The sequence below is a fragment of the Nilaparvata lugens genome, chromosome 3 (assembly GCF_014356525.2).
Source record: "Nilaparvata lugens isolate BPH chromosome 3, ASM1435652v1, whole genome shotgun sequence".
In the NCBI taxonomy this organism is placed as follows: domain Eukaryota; kingdom Metazoa; phylum Arthropoda; class Insecta; order Hemiptera; family Delphacidae; genus Nilaparvata; species Nilaparvata lugens.
The window spans coordinates 61,470,446-61,492,113 of record NC_052506.1 but is presented as its reverse complement, the minus strand read 5'-3'; the positions used below and the strand labels follow the sequence as shown (position 1 = coordinate 61,492,113).

Here is a 21,668-nt window from a genome sequence, read left to right as displayed (position 1 = left end):
ATATGCACATTATACACTTAAATTGTTAACGCATGCAAGACTCTCATCGTATGAATGTGGCCCTAAAAAGTGTATTAATGATAAAAATATAATTAGTGCATTCTAAGAAAAAAAATATTTATATATATTACTTTATCTTCAGCAAAAATTATATTTTCAATCACTTTCTGATATCAGAAAATAGACTAGTTAATGGGATGTTTGTTGATTATCCATGGGTGTTGTCTGGGTGTTGTCATCCGCAATATAGTTCGAGTTGTCGTTTCCGCGTAACTCAGCGATTTGCTCCATATGAAGGACCCGAATCGCACGTTGACCTACGGCAACCTTAGCCATAACTTTGCAGTCTCTGGTCCAAACAGAAGTTAGTTTTTGTCCTTCACTAGTTGTCTAGCTGCATTAAAGAGTGATCGTGTCTCTGGAGTGAGATGCTCGCTCAAATAAACTGGAGTATTAGGAAAGTGGCTGTTTAGTTCGTTAGCTGTAAGCGTACCCTTGAATCGCCTCGCTGATAACCAGTTCGACTTCGTGAATCTTGAGGTGAAATTGACTACAATTGAGGGCGGCATATTGGCGTTTTTCCTATACGGTAACCTATGAGCTGCAGAAATGTCCCATTCGTTAAAGTTAACGTTAATTGCTCTGGCAACAGCATCTAGAACGGTAAACATGTCCTCCCCTTTCGTTAATGGCACACCCGACACAAGGATATTGTTTTTGCGTGTGTGTTGTTGCAAGTCTTTTAAGTCACCTTTCACTTGTTGTAGCTCCTCTTTAAGTTGAGAGTTCTCCTGGAGCACGAGTTCGACTGATTTGCACGCATTTTCGCACTTACTAGTAACTTCCGCGAACAAAAGAAGAAGAAAACAATCACACAAAGGAACCCTCTCTACACACAAACTCTTCTGTGGTATAGAATACTCCAAGCATCAAACAACTTTTTAATCCCTTCTCAAAAACATTGACATCTTCACAATTTTTCAAGTGAGTAGGAAGCTTTCTAATAAATTTAAGGCCCATATATGTAGGTTTTTTCTCAAAGAGAGCTGTTCTGTGATACAGTGAAGCATAGTCTCCTCTATTTCTAGTATTGTATCCATGCGAATCAGCATTTCTAGTCATTGTCCGTCTTCTAACATGCATAATCACCTCATAGATATAAAAAGAGGGAACGGTTAGTATGCCTAATTCTTTAAAGTGGTTCCTACAGGACTCTAAAGGCATAATACCTTTGATCGCTCTAATAGCTTTTTTTTGGAGCTTGAGCACCCTCTCCAAATTCTGGCACGACCCACCCCACACAATAATGGCATAGCGGATGTGTGACATTATGAGTGAGTGGTAGACTGCCATTGTGAGTTTGGTATCATTCAATCTTCTTATTTGTCGGAGTGCAAAGACTCCAGATGCAATCCTCCCACAGAGCTGATCAGTATAGAAATCCCAAGAGAGATGCTGATCCAGAGCAACCCCTAGGAATTTCACGAAATGAGGCTGGTTAACATTTTTTTCATTTATCTGTACATTAATAAGTTGATCTATCCTGGAATTATTTCTATGTTTAAATAGTAAAAAATGGGATTTTGATTCATTAATTCCTAATTTGAGTTGAGAGAGGTACTGGGCTATGGCATTAATGTTCAAGAAAGATTCTATTTCTAACACACTTGCATCCTGAGAGCTGCAAATGTATGATGTGTCATCGGCATACATTAAAACTCTACCCTGGGATATAACTTTGGCACATCATTTACATACAGCAAAAACAACAAAGGGCCAAGTATAGAGCCCTGTGGTACACCAGCCTTCACTGATACTCTATCCGATAAGTAATGAATTATCTTCCCTTTCTCTTCCCTTGTTATTTCCACACACTGAGACCTATCCAGGAGATAGGACCTGAACCATTCCAGTTCAACATCTCTCACACCCACCAACTCCAGCTTCCTTAACAAAATTGAATGGTCAACGCAATCGAAAGCTTTGCTTGGATCCAAAAAAACTACAACAACTTTCTCACCCTTATCCATCATATCAATTATATCCTCAAAAATGGATACAATTGCCGTCTTTGTGGATCTTTCTTTCCGAAACCCATGCAGCTCCTTGGTCAGAATTTGATTTTCAGCAAGATGTTCAACAAAGCAAAACATTATACACTTCTCAAAAACCTTACCAATAGAATTCCCAAGAGTAATAGGTCTGAAATTATTTGCAACGTTTCCCTCACCGCCTTTGTGAATGGGTACTACTTTTGACTCTTTTAATTTATCAGGGAATACACTGTACTTCAAAGATTCATTTACCAAATATTATATTCTTCTGTTCACACGCTCAGTTCAGTTTTGCTATTTGGCTTGTGAATTTCACTGATACTAACCAAAAAACCAGCTAAACTGCTATCAGTAGCAGTTATCTATGGAAGCAGTAGCTATCCAAATCAGTTTTGATCTATATCAGATTGTTATCCAGATCACTTATAGTATACATATATCACTCCACAGTCTCCCTGTCAGCTTCTTGCTCAACTGATTGCAGTTTTTCTATTAGGGCATCATAAGCATGAGATTTAGCCTAGCGATCACTGAATTCTTTGAACTAAATTTGCCATAGACAAGGTAAAGATTTATAAACTTCTATTAAATCACTCAGGAAATCTTTTTAATTTGCCATATTTATTCATTATTATGATATACTAATATTATAGACACTATTAATTATGAAACACTTGAGAACTAAACACTTAGCATGAAAACTTGAATAGGTAATAGTTAATAAAAAATAATAACTCACAATGAGAGTGAGTGAGAGGCACGCGTCCCTTCCTCTCGGGCATGGTTAGCCCGCGCCCACCTAAGAGCGAGAGAGACAACCATTGACTTGATATTTTGAATTAGTGGCGCAGTCGCAGGAGATTGCTTTTGGCGCCTGCGCAGGTTGACTGCTCTGTTTCACTCTCTCTCCAGATGCCTTCGGGTTGCGCGCCACTGCTCCTATTCGTGCTCTTTCCAGACGACCGTGAACCGAAACGAACGCTCTCACTCGCTCTCATTGTGAGCGCATAACGTGGGAACGTAACAATGCAGTTTCTTGAAGTGTCTCCCGGCAAACCAATTTATAAGACGTTGTCACGTCAAAATTACGAGACAGAAAAACTAGAGGTTCAGTTGTGGTTAGGAATCGTGTGCGCATGCGCGAAAATGTACTTTTGGCCTGCCAGTTTGCGCAAATGACTTGAGCAGTGTTTAAACGCTCATTCCAATACTCCAACCGCAAGCCGATTTTCTGTCAGAACAGAATTTGCTCAAGCCACCGTTCACACACACAAATTCAACTGCGCAAACTGGCTTGCGCAAGCCAGTTTGCACAAATGGCTTGAGCGTCTAAACCCGGCTTTACTCACTGACTCACTCACTCACTCCACAAAGTAGGAGGAATTTCTTCTCTGTGCTCACTCGCAGAACTAAAAATCTACCGGACCAAAAACGTTCAAATTTTGTAGGTATGTTCATTGTACAGTTGGCCCTTTAGAGGCGCACTAGGAACGGATTTGGAAAAATTTCCCAAGATACGCCCAAAATCTGCGTTTTTCCAGCGCTTTTTGCTTTTTCTCAGATTTATCGAGAACAAATGAACAGAAAATGTTCAAATTTAGTACAGAAGCTCAGCTAGGGTGTGATAATGTTGTGTTAGAAGGAATTTGCAATAACGTCAAAGATACGTCTAAAATTAGTATTTTTCCAACGTTTTTTTTTTCCTTTTTCTCAGATTTATCGAGAACAAATGAACAGAAAATGTTCAAATTTGGTACAGAAGCTGAGCCAGGGTGTAATAGTGTTGTGTTAGAAGGAATTTGCAATAACGTCAAAGATACGCCCAAAATTAGCGTTTTTTTGCTTTTTCTCAGCTTTATCGGGAACAAATGAACAGAAAATGTTCAAATTCACTACAGAAGCTCAGCTGGGGTGTAATAATGTTGTGTTAGAAAGAATTTGAAATAACGCCAAAGATACGCCTTAAATTAGCGATTTTTTGCGTTTTCTGAGTTCTTTCATCAAGTAATAGACAGAAAATGTTCAAATTTGGTACAGAGGTTTAGCTAGGGTCTAAAAATTTTGTGATGAGGTGACTTTAATATTTCATCAAAGATACGCCCAAAATCAGCATTTTTCCAACGTTTTTCAGCTTTCCTGCGTTTTCTCAGTACTTTGACTTTCTGATGGAATGAAGCATGCTCAAATGAAAAATGCAGGCGAGCGAAGCGCGCCCGATGATCTCATCTTTGGACGAATCAGTCGGGGGTCCAAGGGGCGGAGCCCCCCGGGGTAGACGAATATGGCGAGCGAAGCGAGCCTGACGGCTAGTTTATTTTAAAAATATTCTAGATGCAAATGTGACCTGAGATATCCAGACAAAGTGAATTTTTGTTGCCATACAGTTTCAACCATAATTTCAAGGAGCTTATTTTTGGAGTTACGTCCTTTTAGCACAAAACAGTTTACAGTCCGGGTGCTGTAGCTTTGCCTACAGGCTTATACTTGAAAATTTTGAGTGAAAGCCTATCAGCTGACATTTGTTCAACATGCTCTTTCCATTGTTGATGATACGTTGCAACTCTCTCATTCATGAAGAGTTTCTGCGTGTAGGGAGCATCCTTCAAGGAAGCTCTGTAGAAAGCTTCCTCCATCTAGAGATCTAGGTACTCTAGAGCCTTATGTTTTTATAAAATTAGGAATATTACCTTGCAAACCATAACCTTCCTATAAGCCGTTTGAACGTCACGGAGGCAAAGCTATGGGACGCGTACTGTACATTTATTGATTGATAGCATAGTAGTACTTGTAGAATATTTGTTCAATTGGATTTACATCATTTTGAATAATTATAATATTCATGTGGATATAAAGGTCAGGCCGTTTTTCATTCATTACGCACTATTTTGTAGCTGATACACTACGATGCATACTATGCATACTATGCAGGCCTACATACCTTTGTTGGCATACGTATAGGCCTACCAACAAAAGCAAAAATTGAAAGTCAAGAGTAGGAGGAATTTGCAACTAACAGACCAAAGTGCTTTCAAATTTCATTAATCATATGGACAGATAATTATCTGCTTCCATATATAGGATGCGAAGGTACTTTCAAGTAGTCTATTGCTTCTCAGGAGATCTTAGCTACCAAGAGGTATGAAAACACAATAGGGCCCAGAGTTTCTTTGTTTGTCTTCCAAAATCCAATTAGCATATTGTATTAGCAAGGAAAGCAAGTTCTATATTTCAGTATTCTCTCAGAAGGCAACTGGCTACAGTTTATGAATGTTTCAGCCAAGATCAATCATCATCTCTTATTGACACTCCACATCTCAAGAGAGCTACGCGTACATTTTGCTTTGCTCGGCGAATCCCTCTTGCCTTATTTTATGATATAATTAGCCTTGCTCTATTTTCGTTTTTCAATACAGCTTTAGCTGATAGTAGGCTAATATATTTATATTTTATAATATTTCAATAACTTATTTCCATGAAACAATATTATTCCGTGAATAATATTAAGCGAAACAATGTACGAGTAGTTCTGTCATGAAACCTCCACTTTATTGTGGAGACTGTGTATCTGTTATGAGAAATACACTTCATTTCTTTAGCCTGTCACCAGGGGCATTTGTTCCCAAGTGTTGGAGTGTGATCTGAAATTAGATCTTTCTGTAGTGCCTGAAAATTACATACGGTGTTGTTCTAATTACTTGTATCAAGTTCGAAAACATTATATACCGGTATTCCACATTTCTCAAACAAAAACTGAGTATTTATCATTTATCCAAGAATTGACATTGAAAAAGTTTTTTTTTGTTATTCATTATTATGAATATTTATATTATTATAATATGATATATAATATTATATATTATTTTAATATTGTTATTCATTCTGTTATTATATTATAATATAGTAATTTTTATTTCTTAATGAAAAACTGTATAGCACAACGTACATGATTAATTTGGAATTTGAAAGGTTCATAAAATAGTAGAAATATTAAGTACCATTCTGTAAGGATAAAAATGATATACACAAAAGAGTAAGCCTGTTTTTTCATTTACAATCGTTTTATGATTATGAGTGTTTAACACTATATAAATGAATGAATAATAATCATGACAAATGTCATTATCATGATTGAAAAGAATATAATACTGGAAAAATTCACATTAGCAACAGCAATATTGATATTACTACAACGTCTTATTTAATTTGATACATCTAATATTTCAAAAACTTGTATCCATTAGAAAAATGTGCTCATAATAATAGTAGATGTTGGCGTAAGTGAAACAGCTATATTGATAGCCTATTAGAGTTCTTTTAACAAACTGGAAACACACTTCTATTTCTCCATCAACTCTGGTACAGTTTTAGCAGTGAGTACAAGTTGACCATTCAATCTGGGATAAAGAACTTGACCGTTTAGTTTGTAGGTTTTTGTCGACTCGTACTGCAGCAGTTTGAATCCAGCTTTGAAAGCCTCATGAACTGCAGCCGCACTTGAGAAGTATGTGACCATGAGTCGTAGTCCGGTGGCTCGACAGAGAGGGGTTCGGGCCATCAGCAGATGATACCCCACGTTGTCCTGATGATACTGGGGAGCTACGCTCAGGCCAATCGCCGACATGTAAACATCCACGTTGAATTTCTCAAAAATGTTCTCCCGGTTGTATAGATCATCGAATACAAGCATCTGCTTCTGCATTACTCTTCCATTATACTGTTGAGAAAATTGTTGGAATACATTATTGTACTCTCAGGTCCACATGTCATACATATCATGCATATTGATAAGTAGTCTATGCATGAATAAATTATAAAGTCCATATAAATTGCACAATGCACATTACAAGCTATAATGATAATATCGAGTGACCCAGCTGGCTCAGGACTGGTGTTGGACCTTATTAATTATAAGTCATTAAGTTGAATGGAATGTGGTAGTCACCAACGATGGAAAGCTAGAAACTAGTCGTTATGAAGCTAGCTGTACTGTACTTGTGCCCGGCCCGACTGCAGAGTGCAGACCAGATGGAAATTGGACTTAAAAGATTAAAAAAATTCAATACAACATATTTGAATCACCTTCGATCTGAATAGCTTCTAATATGTTGGTTTAACAATTTGAGAAATCTTCAATTTCAAGATAGACCTCAAATTGTATGAAAAATTGTTTTCTTGTCCACAATATAAAAATTCAAAATTATTGTAGTAAATACATTTTTTGGACTCAAAATAGTGTGTGAATTAAGTTATCATATTTACATAACCTCTAGTCTGTGTATTCCAAATTAAGGTTTAAAGCAGTTTTGGGCAAATGCCTGTTGTTTTTACCTGCATTGTATCTATTGTCTATGAATGAATGAAATGAAATATGGCATATTATGTATCTATTAATACGTAGGCCTACCGGTACTTTCTGCTTCATTATTATTACTTGACATTGGCCTAATAGAAGTCTTAAACATTTCGCGTACGAGCTAGGTTATGCAAAACCTAAATTACCGTATGAGTTGTGTAGCTCAATGCTAGAATACATAACAATTTTCATGATGGATAACTGTTTACCTGGACATTTTTACTTTTCTGTTGGTCCTCGAGCGTGATTGTATGTAACATGTTGCATCCAGCGATTCTCTTGGAGGGTTCTTCATCGCCATCCACTAGAGCAACTATGCTCATTTTTTGACTGAGTTTTTCTCTCCAGAGTGATTGAAACTCTGCAAGCGAAACAGGATCCTCAAGTAATCCTGAAAATATAATCAATCAAAGGTATATGAAAAGGAACAGATACCAATATAGTAGACAATAATATTATTCACTATAAAAAACGTAGGAAATGAAATAAATAAAATTAAATGATCTAGGCTCATATATTATGTAGATGACACGTTTGAACCTCGTCTAGAGTGAATGCGTTTAAACTTGAACTCCGTTTAAACCACTTATCGGTATGGTGAACAGGAGCAAATTGAACGTTCAGTTGAACGGCATCATTAAAGCAGATACTATGAGATGGCTGAAATGATTTCTCATTAATCCAATCAGAATACTAGTCCTGGCGCAAATGAACTTCCGTTGTCACTTTTGGGTAACAACCGTGGCAGACGTCTCAATTTCATGGATAGATCTAGTGTAATGAGGAATACAATGATGGTGGGTCAAAATCACAGACAAACACCTCGAAAACAAGATGGCCGCCAAAAATTATCAGGGTTTGCTTTTATCGCTTGTATTTTGATAACTGGTCAATATATTCCACACTTTATTACACGAAACTAATTGAAAACCCTTCTCTACTATTTTTATCGCACTTTATATGAACTTTCACTCTAAAACACATATTTTATCAGTTCATAACCTCCCAAAACCCTACAACAATTATTGTTTTCCCCATTTTCTCTAATTCATTTCCATTATAACTTTTATGTGCAAGAGATTCAGAGTAATGTCAAATCTATGAAATGTAGATCGTTTTCTCAGATTAAAAATTATTATTATGTCTTCACACGCTGTACTTCAATTAATGTGTTCTCGAGAAAATGTGTTTCCCTCCAAAGAAAACCTTGCATCATTTCAGGTGCGATTTTTATTCTTCACTTGGAATAGCTCTTCTATAATTCGTGTTTCTTTTGTGGATTTGTGGAGAAATGGATTCCAGTATGTAATCAAATGTATGGGTACTCATTCTAAAATTTATCTCCAAAACCTTTCTTCATCTTCTCGGAGTTGCGAACTGTCCACTAGTCTCGTGATCTTTATTTATATTGTGAGTCCAGGATCTTCTTCCTCTCCCATCATCAAATGAGGAACTACTATCCAGTAAAATCATCATCATCATCAAAGTAGATGACATTATTTTTGCACTTTCAACTGACAATGGAAACTATCTGAGAGTAATCACTTCTCACTACAAGGCTAGAAAACCTACTGAGTGAATCGGCAATCGGCTTCAGTGCGAACACAGGCGATCGGCCTCCGGCCGATTCCTCTCGGCTCGGCCTGACCCGGCACAGCTTTGGTGTAAATAGGCCTAATGTGATTAGTGTACGAAATATTGCGGAATCGCCGAAAACGCTCGAGTTGGGCGTAAAGCCGACTGCACAAATCCGCTCGGCTCGGCCCGTTGTTGATTTGAATGCTCCCGACTAGATTCTGCATAGTTAGTGCGCACGCGGATTCCGCTCGGCTCGGCCCAGCTTTGGTGTGAAACCCCACTAACTGTCGAATAGGATTGTATAACTCCAATTTAGAGCTTTACGATTTATTTGTAAATTATGTTATTCAAATTTATTATAAAAGAGTTGGTTCTACATTCGTTGGGAACAAAAAATATCCACAATTAATTCATCATGAATCCAATCATGAATGGGCTTTTATATACTTAGCTCATATACTTTATGTGTTAAAAAGTGGCCTATTTGACGCGTTCAATTCCGATGATTATCCGACAGAGTGCAGATCAGAAGATGCTCATAGACCAAGGTATATAAATACCTTAAGACCTTGTCATAGCCCCAATAATTATTATTATCTTGATCCACATTGTGTTTAAGTTATATTTACAAAATAGAAAACAAATTGATCATGGATGTTACTCCACAAACGACAAATCAGTACAAAATATGCAATATCATTCGACTGATTCAAGTAGGCTCTTGAGCGTTCACAAAGACATTTTAAAGATTTCAAGAGCGTTCTAATTGGATATTGGAACATGAAAAACGTATCAATGAGTTAGTTATAATAATATGGTCGTTCTCAGTTCTATTCTTGCTCTATCTTGTAGTATAATTGAAGGTAAAACTAAGGGGTTTCGATTTCACAGATCACTGATTAATGCAAGCGGAATGCTTGTTATGCAAGTATAAAACAACGGCCTACCCTAATTCAAAAAAGAAGATTAAATCTCCAAAAATCTTCCTTGATTCATATCTTACCTATTCAAGACCTTTGATATCATTTATCTGTACTAGAATTGAGAAAAATTATTATTTTTAGTGGAGTGATCTGTCAGATAATCATGTCACCATGTGTAATGTGAGCTGAAAAATAGGTTGAGTAACGAATGGTAAACAATTTTACTGGCGTACATACAATATATGATCATACATTAGTGAAGTGAAGTTTCTCTCACCAAGTGTTGCGCAGGTGATTTCTCTCACAAGGAAATATCGAGTCATGTGTTGAATTAAATCTTCAAATAAGTGTTCAGGAACGTCTTGTATTGTGTACCAAAGAGGTGGTTTCCCATCTTCACTGACTTTGCCTTGAAATCTTGCCCAAACTGAGGGATATGGTACATCTTTTGGTCTTTTCCAAGAAGACATAGTACAACACCTGAAAAAAGTGAAATAAAGATGATAACAGTCCAAACCTCAACAAAATAGGATTTTTTCCTGAGGATGCGATGTTAAAGTCAAATGTGCTGGTACCCTATAATCCATTATTTTTAACTCCTCCTTGGATTCAAAATATCTTCAACTTTACCTGAATGGAAAATGTTATTTCAAACAGTGAGTTTGACTTGGTAAAGTAATTAATTACCTGAACGAAATATTTCTAGCCCAAATTGGAGAAAAAAATTTTTAGTAAGCAACTTTCTACTTTATATACAAACAATGGATGGGAAATACTCTAATTAAAAAATGGATGTTAAAATTGATAGATCGGCGTTTATAATAACGTTTTCAAGAAAATGTAGACAAGTTTATTTTAACCGATAATATCATTACATATAAACAGTTTCTGACAGGAAAAACTGTAACAATATTTTCAATTAATTCTTGAGAGGACTGCGACAGAAAAGTAGATTTTTTATTCAAATAGGATCCCCAATCCGACCTATCGTCAAATCCCCCTTTTAAAAGATATATTCAGCTGTTTCCATTCAGAAATATTCCATACTTTCTACCAACTCTGTATATTGAAATCTGTTGACAATCAGGAAAGTTCTAAAATAAAACGAAAAATTCAAATTCAAATTGATAGAAGATAACAAATACCTATGCTAGATCCTATATCCTAGACCCTAGATGCATGCTAATCTAAAGATATCTCCCATAAAAAACTTTCTGCAAAGCAACGATTATCTCGGCACAACGGACAACTGTGAATACACTGTTGTCCAAATTGCAGAAAATCTCCTAAAGTGGACCCCCGATATGCAGCAATGCCTGACAGTTTCACCGAAAAAAAATAGTTTCAACATCAAGAGTAAAACTGAAACAGACGTGGCAACACTTGAAGGAATCTACATAATCAACGCAGCTGAAGGAAGAATAGTATTATAAAGGAAACCCTCTCCTTCACTCATCACAACTTGAAGGACTCCCGAAATTCTTATTGAAATTCGAACTTCAAGATCGTCATCTTCTAAAAGTTTGAACGTCCTCTGAAAGTTGAAAGTTCAAACTCTGGACTTCGATAAATTCGATAACAATAAAATTTCACAAATTAATCAAAACGTATTCCACTACAGACAACTTCTTTACTATAGTGTGTTTTAATTTACTTCGTACTTGGAGGGATACGGTGAGTAGCGAAAAGGTGGGATGCAGCTGCCGCGGTGTTGCCGTATTTACACGGTCATTCACGAGTTAGAATAATGAGTACTCTCTTATAAGCCTACAGACGGGGAAAGAAGAGGCGGTCAGTAGGTACTTTCCATCAAATCAATTTTGGGTACAAGAAAACTCTATAATAATGATGATGGTTCCTTGATCCATTCCGAGCTGCGATGTATTAAAACACTTTTTCTCTATGTATTTAACACGACATGCAGTCAAAAGATAAATTTTGACTGCATGTCGTGTTAAATACATAGAGAAAAAGTGTGTCTGTGATGAAGAATTAACTGATTTACAAAACACAAAGGGACACAATATGAGCCTACATAGTCGGCATTACTTATTTTGACTTTAATGAGTATAAATAATATTCATAGCTGAAGTAGGCCTATACGTCTGTGAGACGTCTTAATAAGACGTCTCACATAATATGTGAGTATTTCCCTTCAACCACGGAGTAATGAAGAGATTAATAAGTAATAGTTTGTGAGTCAAGAGATGAAATGTAATAAAAAAATGCATTTGCTAATGCTAATTAAGTAAGTAATGCTAAGTAATGAGCAATAAGCACTTCTTTATTCCGTGCTTCTATGAAACTTACTATAAAAACTAGTGAGACCCTGGGCTGAAGTACTCGCTCGTGAGCTATATCATTCTGATTTTAAAATCTGCAGCTTGTTGGCTATTCTGAGAAAGATTTTTAAAAACCTATAGAAAATGTTTTGCAGAAATTACACAATTGTTGTGGAGAAGTACACAACATGCAAAGGCCAAGAGCCCCCCAGCAGATGAATCCAACTGCCCTATTAACTGCTCAACAGGCAGGGGTCGCATCGGCGCCAGCCAACTCATTGTAGCTCCTTTCTTGTCATGCTTGTACACCATTGATTATACGTTGACAATTCAATGGCTTCTGAGGTGATCATGAAACAATACAAAAAACTAATCTATAACCATCAACCTGCGTTTTGTTTTTGGCATGATTTTGTAGGATTTTAAGAGTATTATAATCAAGTTTATACAAAACAAAACAAAAAATAATCCAAAATAGTCACTGGAATTTGATATAATTTAAAACACATTTCAGCCCAACAATATTAAAACTCTCCCAGATAAAAATATGCTTAGAATTATCACTACAAGTTCACGTGTTTGACTTCGTAGAGCAGTTCCTTGGCCGATTTTAGAATAAGGAGGTGTTTTAGCTGGCTGAACACTAGAGTGACCTCTCTTTCTCCTAGCTTCTCCACTTTCCATCACGGATAAATATATTGAATACACAATAAAATGATTGTACACTTTAAAAATTTTAGTTGTAACTTATATTTAAAAAAAACACACTCACGCACACTGTACAATCAAAAGACACACTCACAACTCTATAAATCTAATAATAGTGATTATTTTACGCAGAACACTGAGTGTTGACATACGCAAGACAAAAGCAGAGCATACCTTCTCTGGCGAAGTTATGGTTCAGAATGCACGTGTGCGATACTGTGCGTGTGGGTGAAACAATCTGGCATCTATGCCTGTTGCCATGACTACCGCGTGGTTCTATTCCCGTTCCAATTGGCTGAACTGGTTTGTCAGCTCCCACCAACCTTAGTTCGCCCCTCCAGGCGAAGTATGAAGAAGTTTTAAACAAACTATAGGCTAGGTACTGTTCTGTACATTGTTATGAACAAAAAACTTCCAAGAAGAGATCCCTCTCTTTGCAGCCTACCCCCGAAGTTCTCTTTGAGGATGGAGGAATTATATCCTGAGAACCTGCAATGGTCATCAACTTATAAGCAGTATTCCGGGAACCTCAAGTAGATGTCTCAGATCTCAGCACCCACGAGTTGGGATGCAATTTCTTAAAATCATCGTAGCGAAAGGTACTGTACTCCGAAATTTTTCTACAATATTATTGGTTAATATGAATAATACAATGTATACTGAATTATTTGAAACAATTTTTTATACAACTTTTGGGACATTCACCAGTTAATGGAGAACGGATAATGAGTACGGATAATTTTATACAACATCTAGCAAGCATTTAATAAAATCACCCTAAATTTGTATCAGAATCATGTATGACACAGTTTGAGTACTTGCCTGAACTCAGTCAATGGCGGCTCCAATGTGGAGGGAGGCATAGGGGACATGGACACCCCCCCCTGAGAGCTCAGAAAATATTATATTTAAAATTTAAACAGGATTCTATCAAAATAAAATGATGTTACAAGTTTTAAAAAATATATAAATAATTTGTGTATCATTTCTGAGTAATATCATAAAATTCAATAAATTGAATAATATTTGTGAAACCATTTATATAAGTCATTTCTGAGATTACAGTCAATAATGGAAATTCATGCGAGAGATAGAGAAAATTATTCCTACCATTTTTCAGTAAGCTTTAAGAATAGGTATTTTTCCAAGTCCTTATGCTTATGAGTAACAAACTGAGTTTTTTTCGAAACATGAGGGTCATGGCCCTCACAGATTTGTTGTTTTTAATATTTCCAATACCGGATTTTATCCTTAAAGCCTACTCAATTCAATCAATGATAAAATAACAGAATATAAGATTTGAGATATATTTCCAGTTGGTGTAAAACTTGTTTCTCTATATCAATAATTTGTTACACACACTTGTTAAATATTTCACCTTATGATTCATTGAAAATGAAATCATAAGTGTTTGGTTAGCCCAATTTTTCAGTTTCCCGTCCTAACTGGGGGACATATAATATTATTCCTGTCTCATCCATTGAATTTTGAAGAGAGAAAGTTTTCTGATTCATCTCTCCATAAATTTTCAACTTCTTAGAGTAAAAAGATAGGTATGATTTTTCAGAGTAATAAGATATGATTTTTCACAAAAGTGTAAAATTTTCGTAAAGCCTGAAATTTAAGATGTTCAGTGTTATCCAGTTAAATCTTCGATTGTTACCAGTAATTCAAAAAATCACTCCAAAAGTAATTGCATTCTCATTTAGGAAATTTTCCACGATCTATTAATAATAATAATAGATTATTTTAATAAAAATAATCATTTTATTTGTAAACGAGCACAAGCACATACAAATGGAGTTGCTGATAAGAGCCCATGAATAACAATACTAATATTAAACTGTAAAAACGTACGGTAACATAATGACAAGAAGCAATAAATTTACATAAAAAAGGCAAGAAGTTCAAATCTATATAAACAAGTTTTCAAGCACCATTGAAAGTTCGTTTGTTCCAGAAACAGTGATTATTGACTAGAAAACTTAAACCTATCATTTACACACAATGATAATATACCTAAATTGTAACTTTTTTAATTCGACGGATTAGATTATATTAGTACAATAATAATTCGGCTATCAATGACTATCACTTTCCAAAAACAACTCAAGCAACATAGCTTAAAACAATGATATATACTTTGTCAAAAGTAATTTGATATAGGCGACCACGGCCAGCAACCCCGGCCCGGAAACACCGGAGCATCCTTATCCTACTATATATACATTCAAGCAGATGATAAATTACTATCCATAGCCTTATATCTTTCTTCGATAGCCTCAATACAGAACATGTAGACGTTTTTTATTTTTTCGCTATTTAGGTTTGATAATAAAACTAACACTTGATCTGAAGGACTAACAATATTGTTTATGTGTTTCATCAGATACTTGATTCTCAAATTATTATGATATCTTCTACAATTAATGAAAAAATGCTCCAATGTCTCCAAGCCGGAGCCACAAGCCAAGCACCCATTCTCAGGATTGAGATTCAACAGGGTAAACAGCTAGATGGAAATTCGATGAGCGCTACTACTCAAAAATTTCAGTAATTTCCACAAACATTATTGTTGTATCAATCCTATTATATTGAGCGAGCAATTTCTGTATATCTGTTAATATTTTTATATCTGGTTATTTATGTTCAACGGTTCTCGAAAACGGGTCTAACGATTTTCACGAAATTTGGAACATAGTAGGTTTATGATATAAAAATTCGATTGCACTAGGTCTCATCCTTGGGAAAACTCGCTGAACGACATTAAAAGGATAATTCATCCTTGGCTGAAACAGCTGAGACTTTCATCGTCTGTGGATGGTAAAAAAAAGTGAGCCAGTGATTCCCTGGGAAATCAAAATATCGCATCCCCGAAATTCATAAGCTGATGTATAGCCAGCTGTAAAAATATAAACACGATCATTTTAGAGATTGTGTTCTGTTTAACAATAAATCCTACTTGTATTATATTAAGCGAGCAATTTCTGTATCTATATATTTATATATGATTATGTGGTTATCTGGTTATGTGGTTATATGGTTATATGGGTATATATTTATGTTCAACGGATCTCGAAAACGGCTCTAACGATTTTCACGAAATTTGGAACAAAGTAGGTTTATGATATGAAGATTCGATTGCACTAGTTCTAAACCCTTGGATAACTCGCTGAAGGATACTAAAAGGATAAAAATACGTCCTTGGAAAAACAGCTGGAAATTTTGTCGTCTGTCGATACCGTAATGGAAGAGAGTGAACGAGTGCATGTGTGTGGGATCATCCAGCTGATCTCACGAGAAGAAAAATTCAGCAAGAAAAACTCATTTTCGTTTATTTCTCCTTCTTTTGAAAACATGTTTACTTCAGGAAATCCAAAGTGATGTTGTTAAATAGATGCTGTTGGTGTAGAATAGTACATACCTACTAATTGTTATTTTGATGAGTGATAGTAGCTTGACCTAGATTTTGATTTGGACTGTAGTATAAATTTGAAAAGGGTTAGTTTTGGGCATAAGCCTGTTTGTGCCTCCTCATATAACTGTAAAAATAATTGTACGACTGAGAAAATGAATAAATAAATATAAACTTTAAATTCAATCTTTCGTTACAAATTTTCTATTTACTCTCCAGAGCAAAGCTCGGTCCCCCGATATCAAAAATAACGAGCGAAGCTCGGTGCCCCGATATTTTAGAATAACACATGCAATTTAAAGCTTGAAATTTACCAATTTCACTCAGAGATGGTGCCACCATTACCCCCCTCTCCAATTCGCGTTTACTTGGCCTATAGAAGCTTTTGACAAACAGTAAAATTATAAAAAGGATCATCCTAGTTTCTTTCTCATTAGTCCAGTCACTGAATACATTGGTGCTTGCAATTTATATTGTAGTTCTGATTTTTTAATATATTTTTGTATACATGAGAGAAGTCCAGAAGCAAATTTTTGGCCATTTTTTGTGTATGGGTATATGGGCTCAAGTACCTGTACTCAAGAATACATTATCCATTTTTCGACCGAATTTGACTTGTGATGCATGGTTTTGAGCCGCCTTAATGAGCCGAGAAGAATGAAGTGTAGTACGATGAGATCCGAGCATTGTGTCAAAAGTTATGTGTTTGAATTTTTTATCCTTGAGGTGTCCTTAAGCGCGCCCCTCTCTACTAGGAAATACTGGAATAAGGTGCATCTAACGGGTGATTTTCATAGAACATAATCTCATATACTTATACCGTTGTGTAAAATATCACTGTGATGACAATATAGATGGTGATGATGGTTGAAGCTGAAAATTAGGTGTTTTTCACATTACAAGGAGCGTTGTTGTCAGTTGTACCTGGAAATTTATATGAAATGGAGCGCTCTTCGTAGTCTCAGATTGTAGAACACAAAATTTCACTCATTTTTTGAAAAATTATAACTCAGTACTCATCAGAGATAGAGAAATCCGAATCATCTCATTTTATTCAGAATTTTATAATCTAAAAAAAGACAAGAGCAAATTTTTCTGTCCGATTACGAGATTTGTCAGAAATAGCTGAAAACTTGAAAATGAGTCGAAAATACGAGGTTTTTGGGCTACTCTGTATCTAGCACAAGGAAATTTTGCATGAAGAATTTGGTTCTTGACTTCTCTCATATATCCAAATAATGTATTAAAAAATCAGAGACGTTCATTGATGCTGTTCAAAGAAGAGAGCTTTCTACCCAATAATTTCAAATTTCCTACTCTAGAATTCCATTATTTCCAATAATAAAGCAACTATACTCATGTATTGGAAAATTTGCCTCTATGTTTAAAAAGCTATTCAAATCATTCTCATTTTTGGTGAGATAATATAGTTGAAAAAATAAAAATGAGGAGTGGTTTAGGAACTCTCAGATTCCCCCCAAAGCCTAAACTATTACATGGATAAACTCACCATTTAAAAGTTATACTCAAATAAAACATCCATTTTCTATTCTTCATAATAATTCAACATAATCAACAGCCACTGAATACAAAATAAAAAGATATCTTTGAATTTGAATTTTGGACAATTCAATCATATAGAAACTAGGTTGTTGTATCTCATTCATCTTCAACTTTTCCAATATTATAGATTCAATAGCATTCAGTTAGATCATATTGATCAAGTATCTGCACAGCAAATTTCTTCGTTCAACAGTGAACGTTGAACATTGAGCAATTATTCAAGCGAATAAGATTTCCAAAAATTGACATCCATAATGAGCTATAACCAACTATTCAGTTTGTCTCAAGTTGAGATAAACCAGTCCACGTTGGGACACCAAATTTCAAACAGCTATAACTTGGACAAAAATAGAAAAAAATCTTCATTTTTCAATTTTATATTTATTGTTTTTGCTTACACTTTCATCATTGAGGATGGCAACTGCACTGTCAATTGATTTTTGTTTTATTGCAAAAACAATTTTTTTGGGAGTGTCCCAACCTGGGCTTAAGATCGATAGGACATCCCTTGCCCAGTTTGGGACATTGAATTAAAAATAAGCAATCCATTATTTTTGTTAATTTATTAAAAACATAAGTTATTTGATTTTACATTTCATTATAAATATTAATAGTTTAATACATTATTTGAAAATTTGAAAATCTCAAAGTGTGTTTGAATCAATGCCTCTGAAGCAAGATTACTTGCTATAATCATAATATCATATTTATTTATAATTTATTCCATTGTAGCCTACATTGAGTAAACTATGATTCAGAAGCAGTGCTCATTATTATAATAGGAGCATATCATATGATTGAAATGTCCCAATGTGGGCTGTCCCAAGGTGGGCAGACGGTCATGGCTTTGTTTTAGACAGAATAACTGGATTAAAAATAAGAGTACAATAATGTTCTATAACTTATGTCAAATTATTCATAAAATAATACAAAAGGCATATAAGCTGTGAGACTTTCCTTGAATGGTGGATTTTCAGAATGAAAAATGAAATTCCCCTTCTCCAAAAAAAACTTTGAGGTTACAAAAATGTGTTTTATTTTTTATTTATAACGACTGGTGCTACAGCTGAAATTATTATGTCTGTAAATAAGGCTATGAACAGCTGATAAAACAACACAGTTGTTGCCAGCCTAACACTCACTAATTTCCCACAACTTGAAGTGTCCCATCCTGGGATTGTCCCAACGAGGGCTGGTTTACCTTAACCCTGGAATGGTATCTATTCGTATTTTTTCTGCACCAAATAAGTATTTTTGTTCTACAAGAATGAATATTGCCCCGACTGCGTCCAGCAGCCATGCCAGGTTTCCGATCACAACCGGTTTTCGAAGTTCACAGAGTAGCTAGTTGACAATTACTCATCTACCTATGAGCATTGTTGAAGATATTTTACGAATACCAGTAGTGTTATTTTTTGGGTGGTATATTTTTTTTAGTTTTTAATTTTTTATAAGATGTGCACTATTGTTTAGTGCGAAATTTGACTTATATTTAGTGTAGTGTGTCCTAAGGATTATTTTGAATTGAAAAATAGCATCAGTAACTCTGAAATATTGACAGAATTTTGAATTAAAGTAGAAGTGACACATCTGAAGCAGACAATAATACTGTAAGTGGATCAGAAGATATACTTGAAATCTCTGCAGGTATGAGAACTATAAACAATTTATATGTTTTTCTTATAAATAAATTTATTTCTATATCAATTGGACATATAATCTACAATGAACAACCTTTTATTGTTCTATATTTAATTTTTAACATAAGATTTGATTTTTTCTATTGCTAAAAAATGCTTTTCAATTATCAATCTCTCAATTATAGCTTTGTCAACATGTATCTGAGATGATATCATGGGTGAATAGATTTTTTTAGAGTGCATAAACATTGTTTTTAATGGATAAACCAACAATCGTGGAAAATACCATTAACGTTTCTCCAAGATAGTATACCATTCCAGGGTATATCAATGTATCAGACAAAAAAAAGGCTTGGGGGGTGGAGGTCAACCAGACTAGGTAGAGCTTCCATTACAATTTTCCAGACATGCCACACACACACACACGCACACAAAACCCTACGAGAAACCATGAGCCACTACACCGCCCCTGCGCTCAGTTAGTTTTAGTTCAAGAGTACAAGAAAGTTTGTTCAAATAGTCAAGTGCAATAATTCATTACACAAGGTCAATTAAATTAACATTAGTAGGCCTATAACAATGTAGAACTCACCTCTTTGGAGTAAATTTACAAAATACTTCAAAAAGCACACAAATAAGAAATATTCATGTAAGTTAGATGTATGATTGGAGACAGTCACAACCCGACTGATTGTTTTTTGTTAGAAAGATAGTCTACTCAGTCTATTGTCAGTAAAGTCTATTATCAGTCTACTGCTGAAAAAATTTGCGCATGCGTAATTTAGTCTTGAATGGGTCAGTCACTTGCTCACTTCTACACATGCCGCATCTACAGTTGTAGACCTTGGAATATATACAAGGTCAACGTCGTCGAGCGCTGATCCGCTGATGTATTAGTCCGCAGTCACTATATACATAGGTGCATGCAATTTATATTGTAGTTCTGATTTTTTAATATATTATTTGGGTACACAAGAGAAGTCCAGAACCGATTTCTTCATGCAAAATTTCCTTGTGCTGGATACAGAGTGGCCCAAAAACCTTGTATTTTCGGCTCATTTTCCAGTTTTCAGATATTCCTGCCAAATCTCGTAATTGGACAGACAAATTTGCTCTCGCCTTTTTTCTAGAATATGGAATTTCGAATAAAATGAGATCATTTGGAACTCTCTATCTCCAATGAGTACTGAGTTATGATTTTTAAAAAATGAGTGAGATTTGAAGAGAAAATAAATTTTTGTTGAATTTTAGATTTTAATCAACAATATCTTCCGATTGTTAGCATTTATATGTATAATTCAAAACCTCTCTAGGCGTATTTTTGTGCTCTACAATCTGAGATCAGGTAGAGCGCTCTATCTCATATAGATTTCCAGGTACACCTGACAACAATGGTCCTTGAATTGTGAAAAACACCTAATTTCCAGCTTCAACCACCATCACCAACTACATAGTCTTCACATTGATATTTTGCACAATGACATGAGTTCATAAGATTATGTTCTATGAGAATCACCTGTTAGATGCACTTTTTTTCATTATTTCCTAGTGGAGAGGCACGTATAAGGACACCTCAAGGATCAAAATTTCAAACACTTATAACTTTATAAGATTTCATTGTACTACACTTCATTCTTCTCGGCTCGTCAAGGCTGTCAAAAATCATGCATCATAAGTCGAATTCGGTTGAAAAGTGGAAGATTTATTGTTGAGTGTACTTAAGCCCATATTCCAATACACAAAAAATGGCCAATATCTATCGATTTTTTTATATTTTCGCTCTTATAACTTTTTTAATATCGATGAGAAAAATTTGATGTATAATTTCACAAGTTTACGCACATCCCCTCGACTGTTGCAGCAGCTTCAATGTTGAGTGTGAGATCATCAGTAATGCAAAAATTGACCAATTGACAAAGGAATTTAGAGAGAATGTTTTGAACATAATTTTTGACTTTGCAACTTTGTTGGGACCAGTTAGCACAAGGGGTAGGAATGGGGACTCCTGATATTTTCATCCCCTAACTGGTCCCAACAAAGTTGCGAAGTCAAAAATTGTGTTCAAAACATTCTCTCTAAATTCCTTTGTCAATTGGTCTATTTATGCAAAATTACTGATGATCTCACACTCAACACTGAAGCTGCTGCAACA

At 35.3% G+C, this 21,668-nt stretch overlaps 1 protein-coding gene across 2 annotated transcripts; it reads right to left on the bottom strand.

Annotated features, from left to right (window-relative positions):
• Nucleotides 1-6,083: 6,083 nt before the first annotated feature.
• On the bottom strand, nucleotides 6,084-20,380 carry LOC111051849. Of its 2 annotated transcripts, none has more exons than XM_022338427.2 (4): nucleotides 20,109-20,380; nucleotides 10,186-10,388; nucleotides 7,617-7,798; nucleotides 6,084-6,768 (listed from the first exon to the last, which is right to left on the bottom strand). In XM_022338427.2, exons 2-4 carry the CDS (start codon nucleotides 10,376-10,378, stop codon nucleotides 6,391-6,393), a joined length of 753 nt encoding a protein of 250 aa, XP_022194119.1. In that variant the 5' UTR covers nucleotides 10,379-10,388; nucleotides 20,109-20,380; the 3' UTR covers nucleotides 6,084-6,390. The 2 variants fall into 2 exon arrangements, with proteins under 2 accessions (XP_022194119.1, XP_039280209.1); XM_039424275.1 differs by lacking the exon at nucleotides 20,109-20,380 and adding an exon at nucleotides 16,323-16,440.
• Between the last annotated feature and the right edge of the window lie 1,288 nt (nucleotides 20,381-21,668).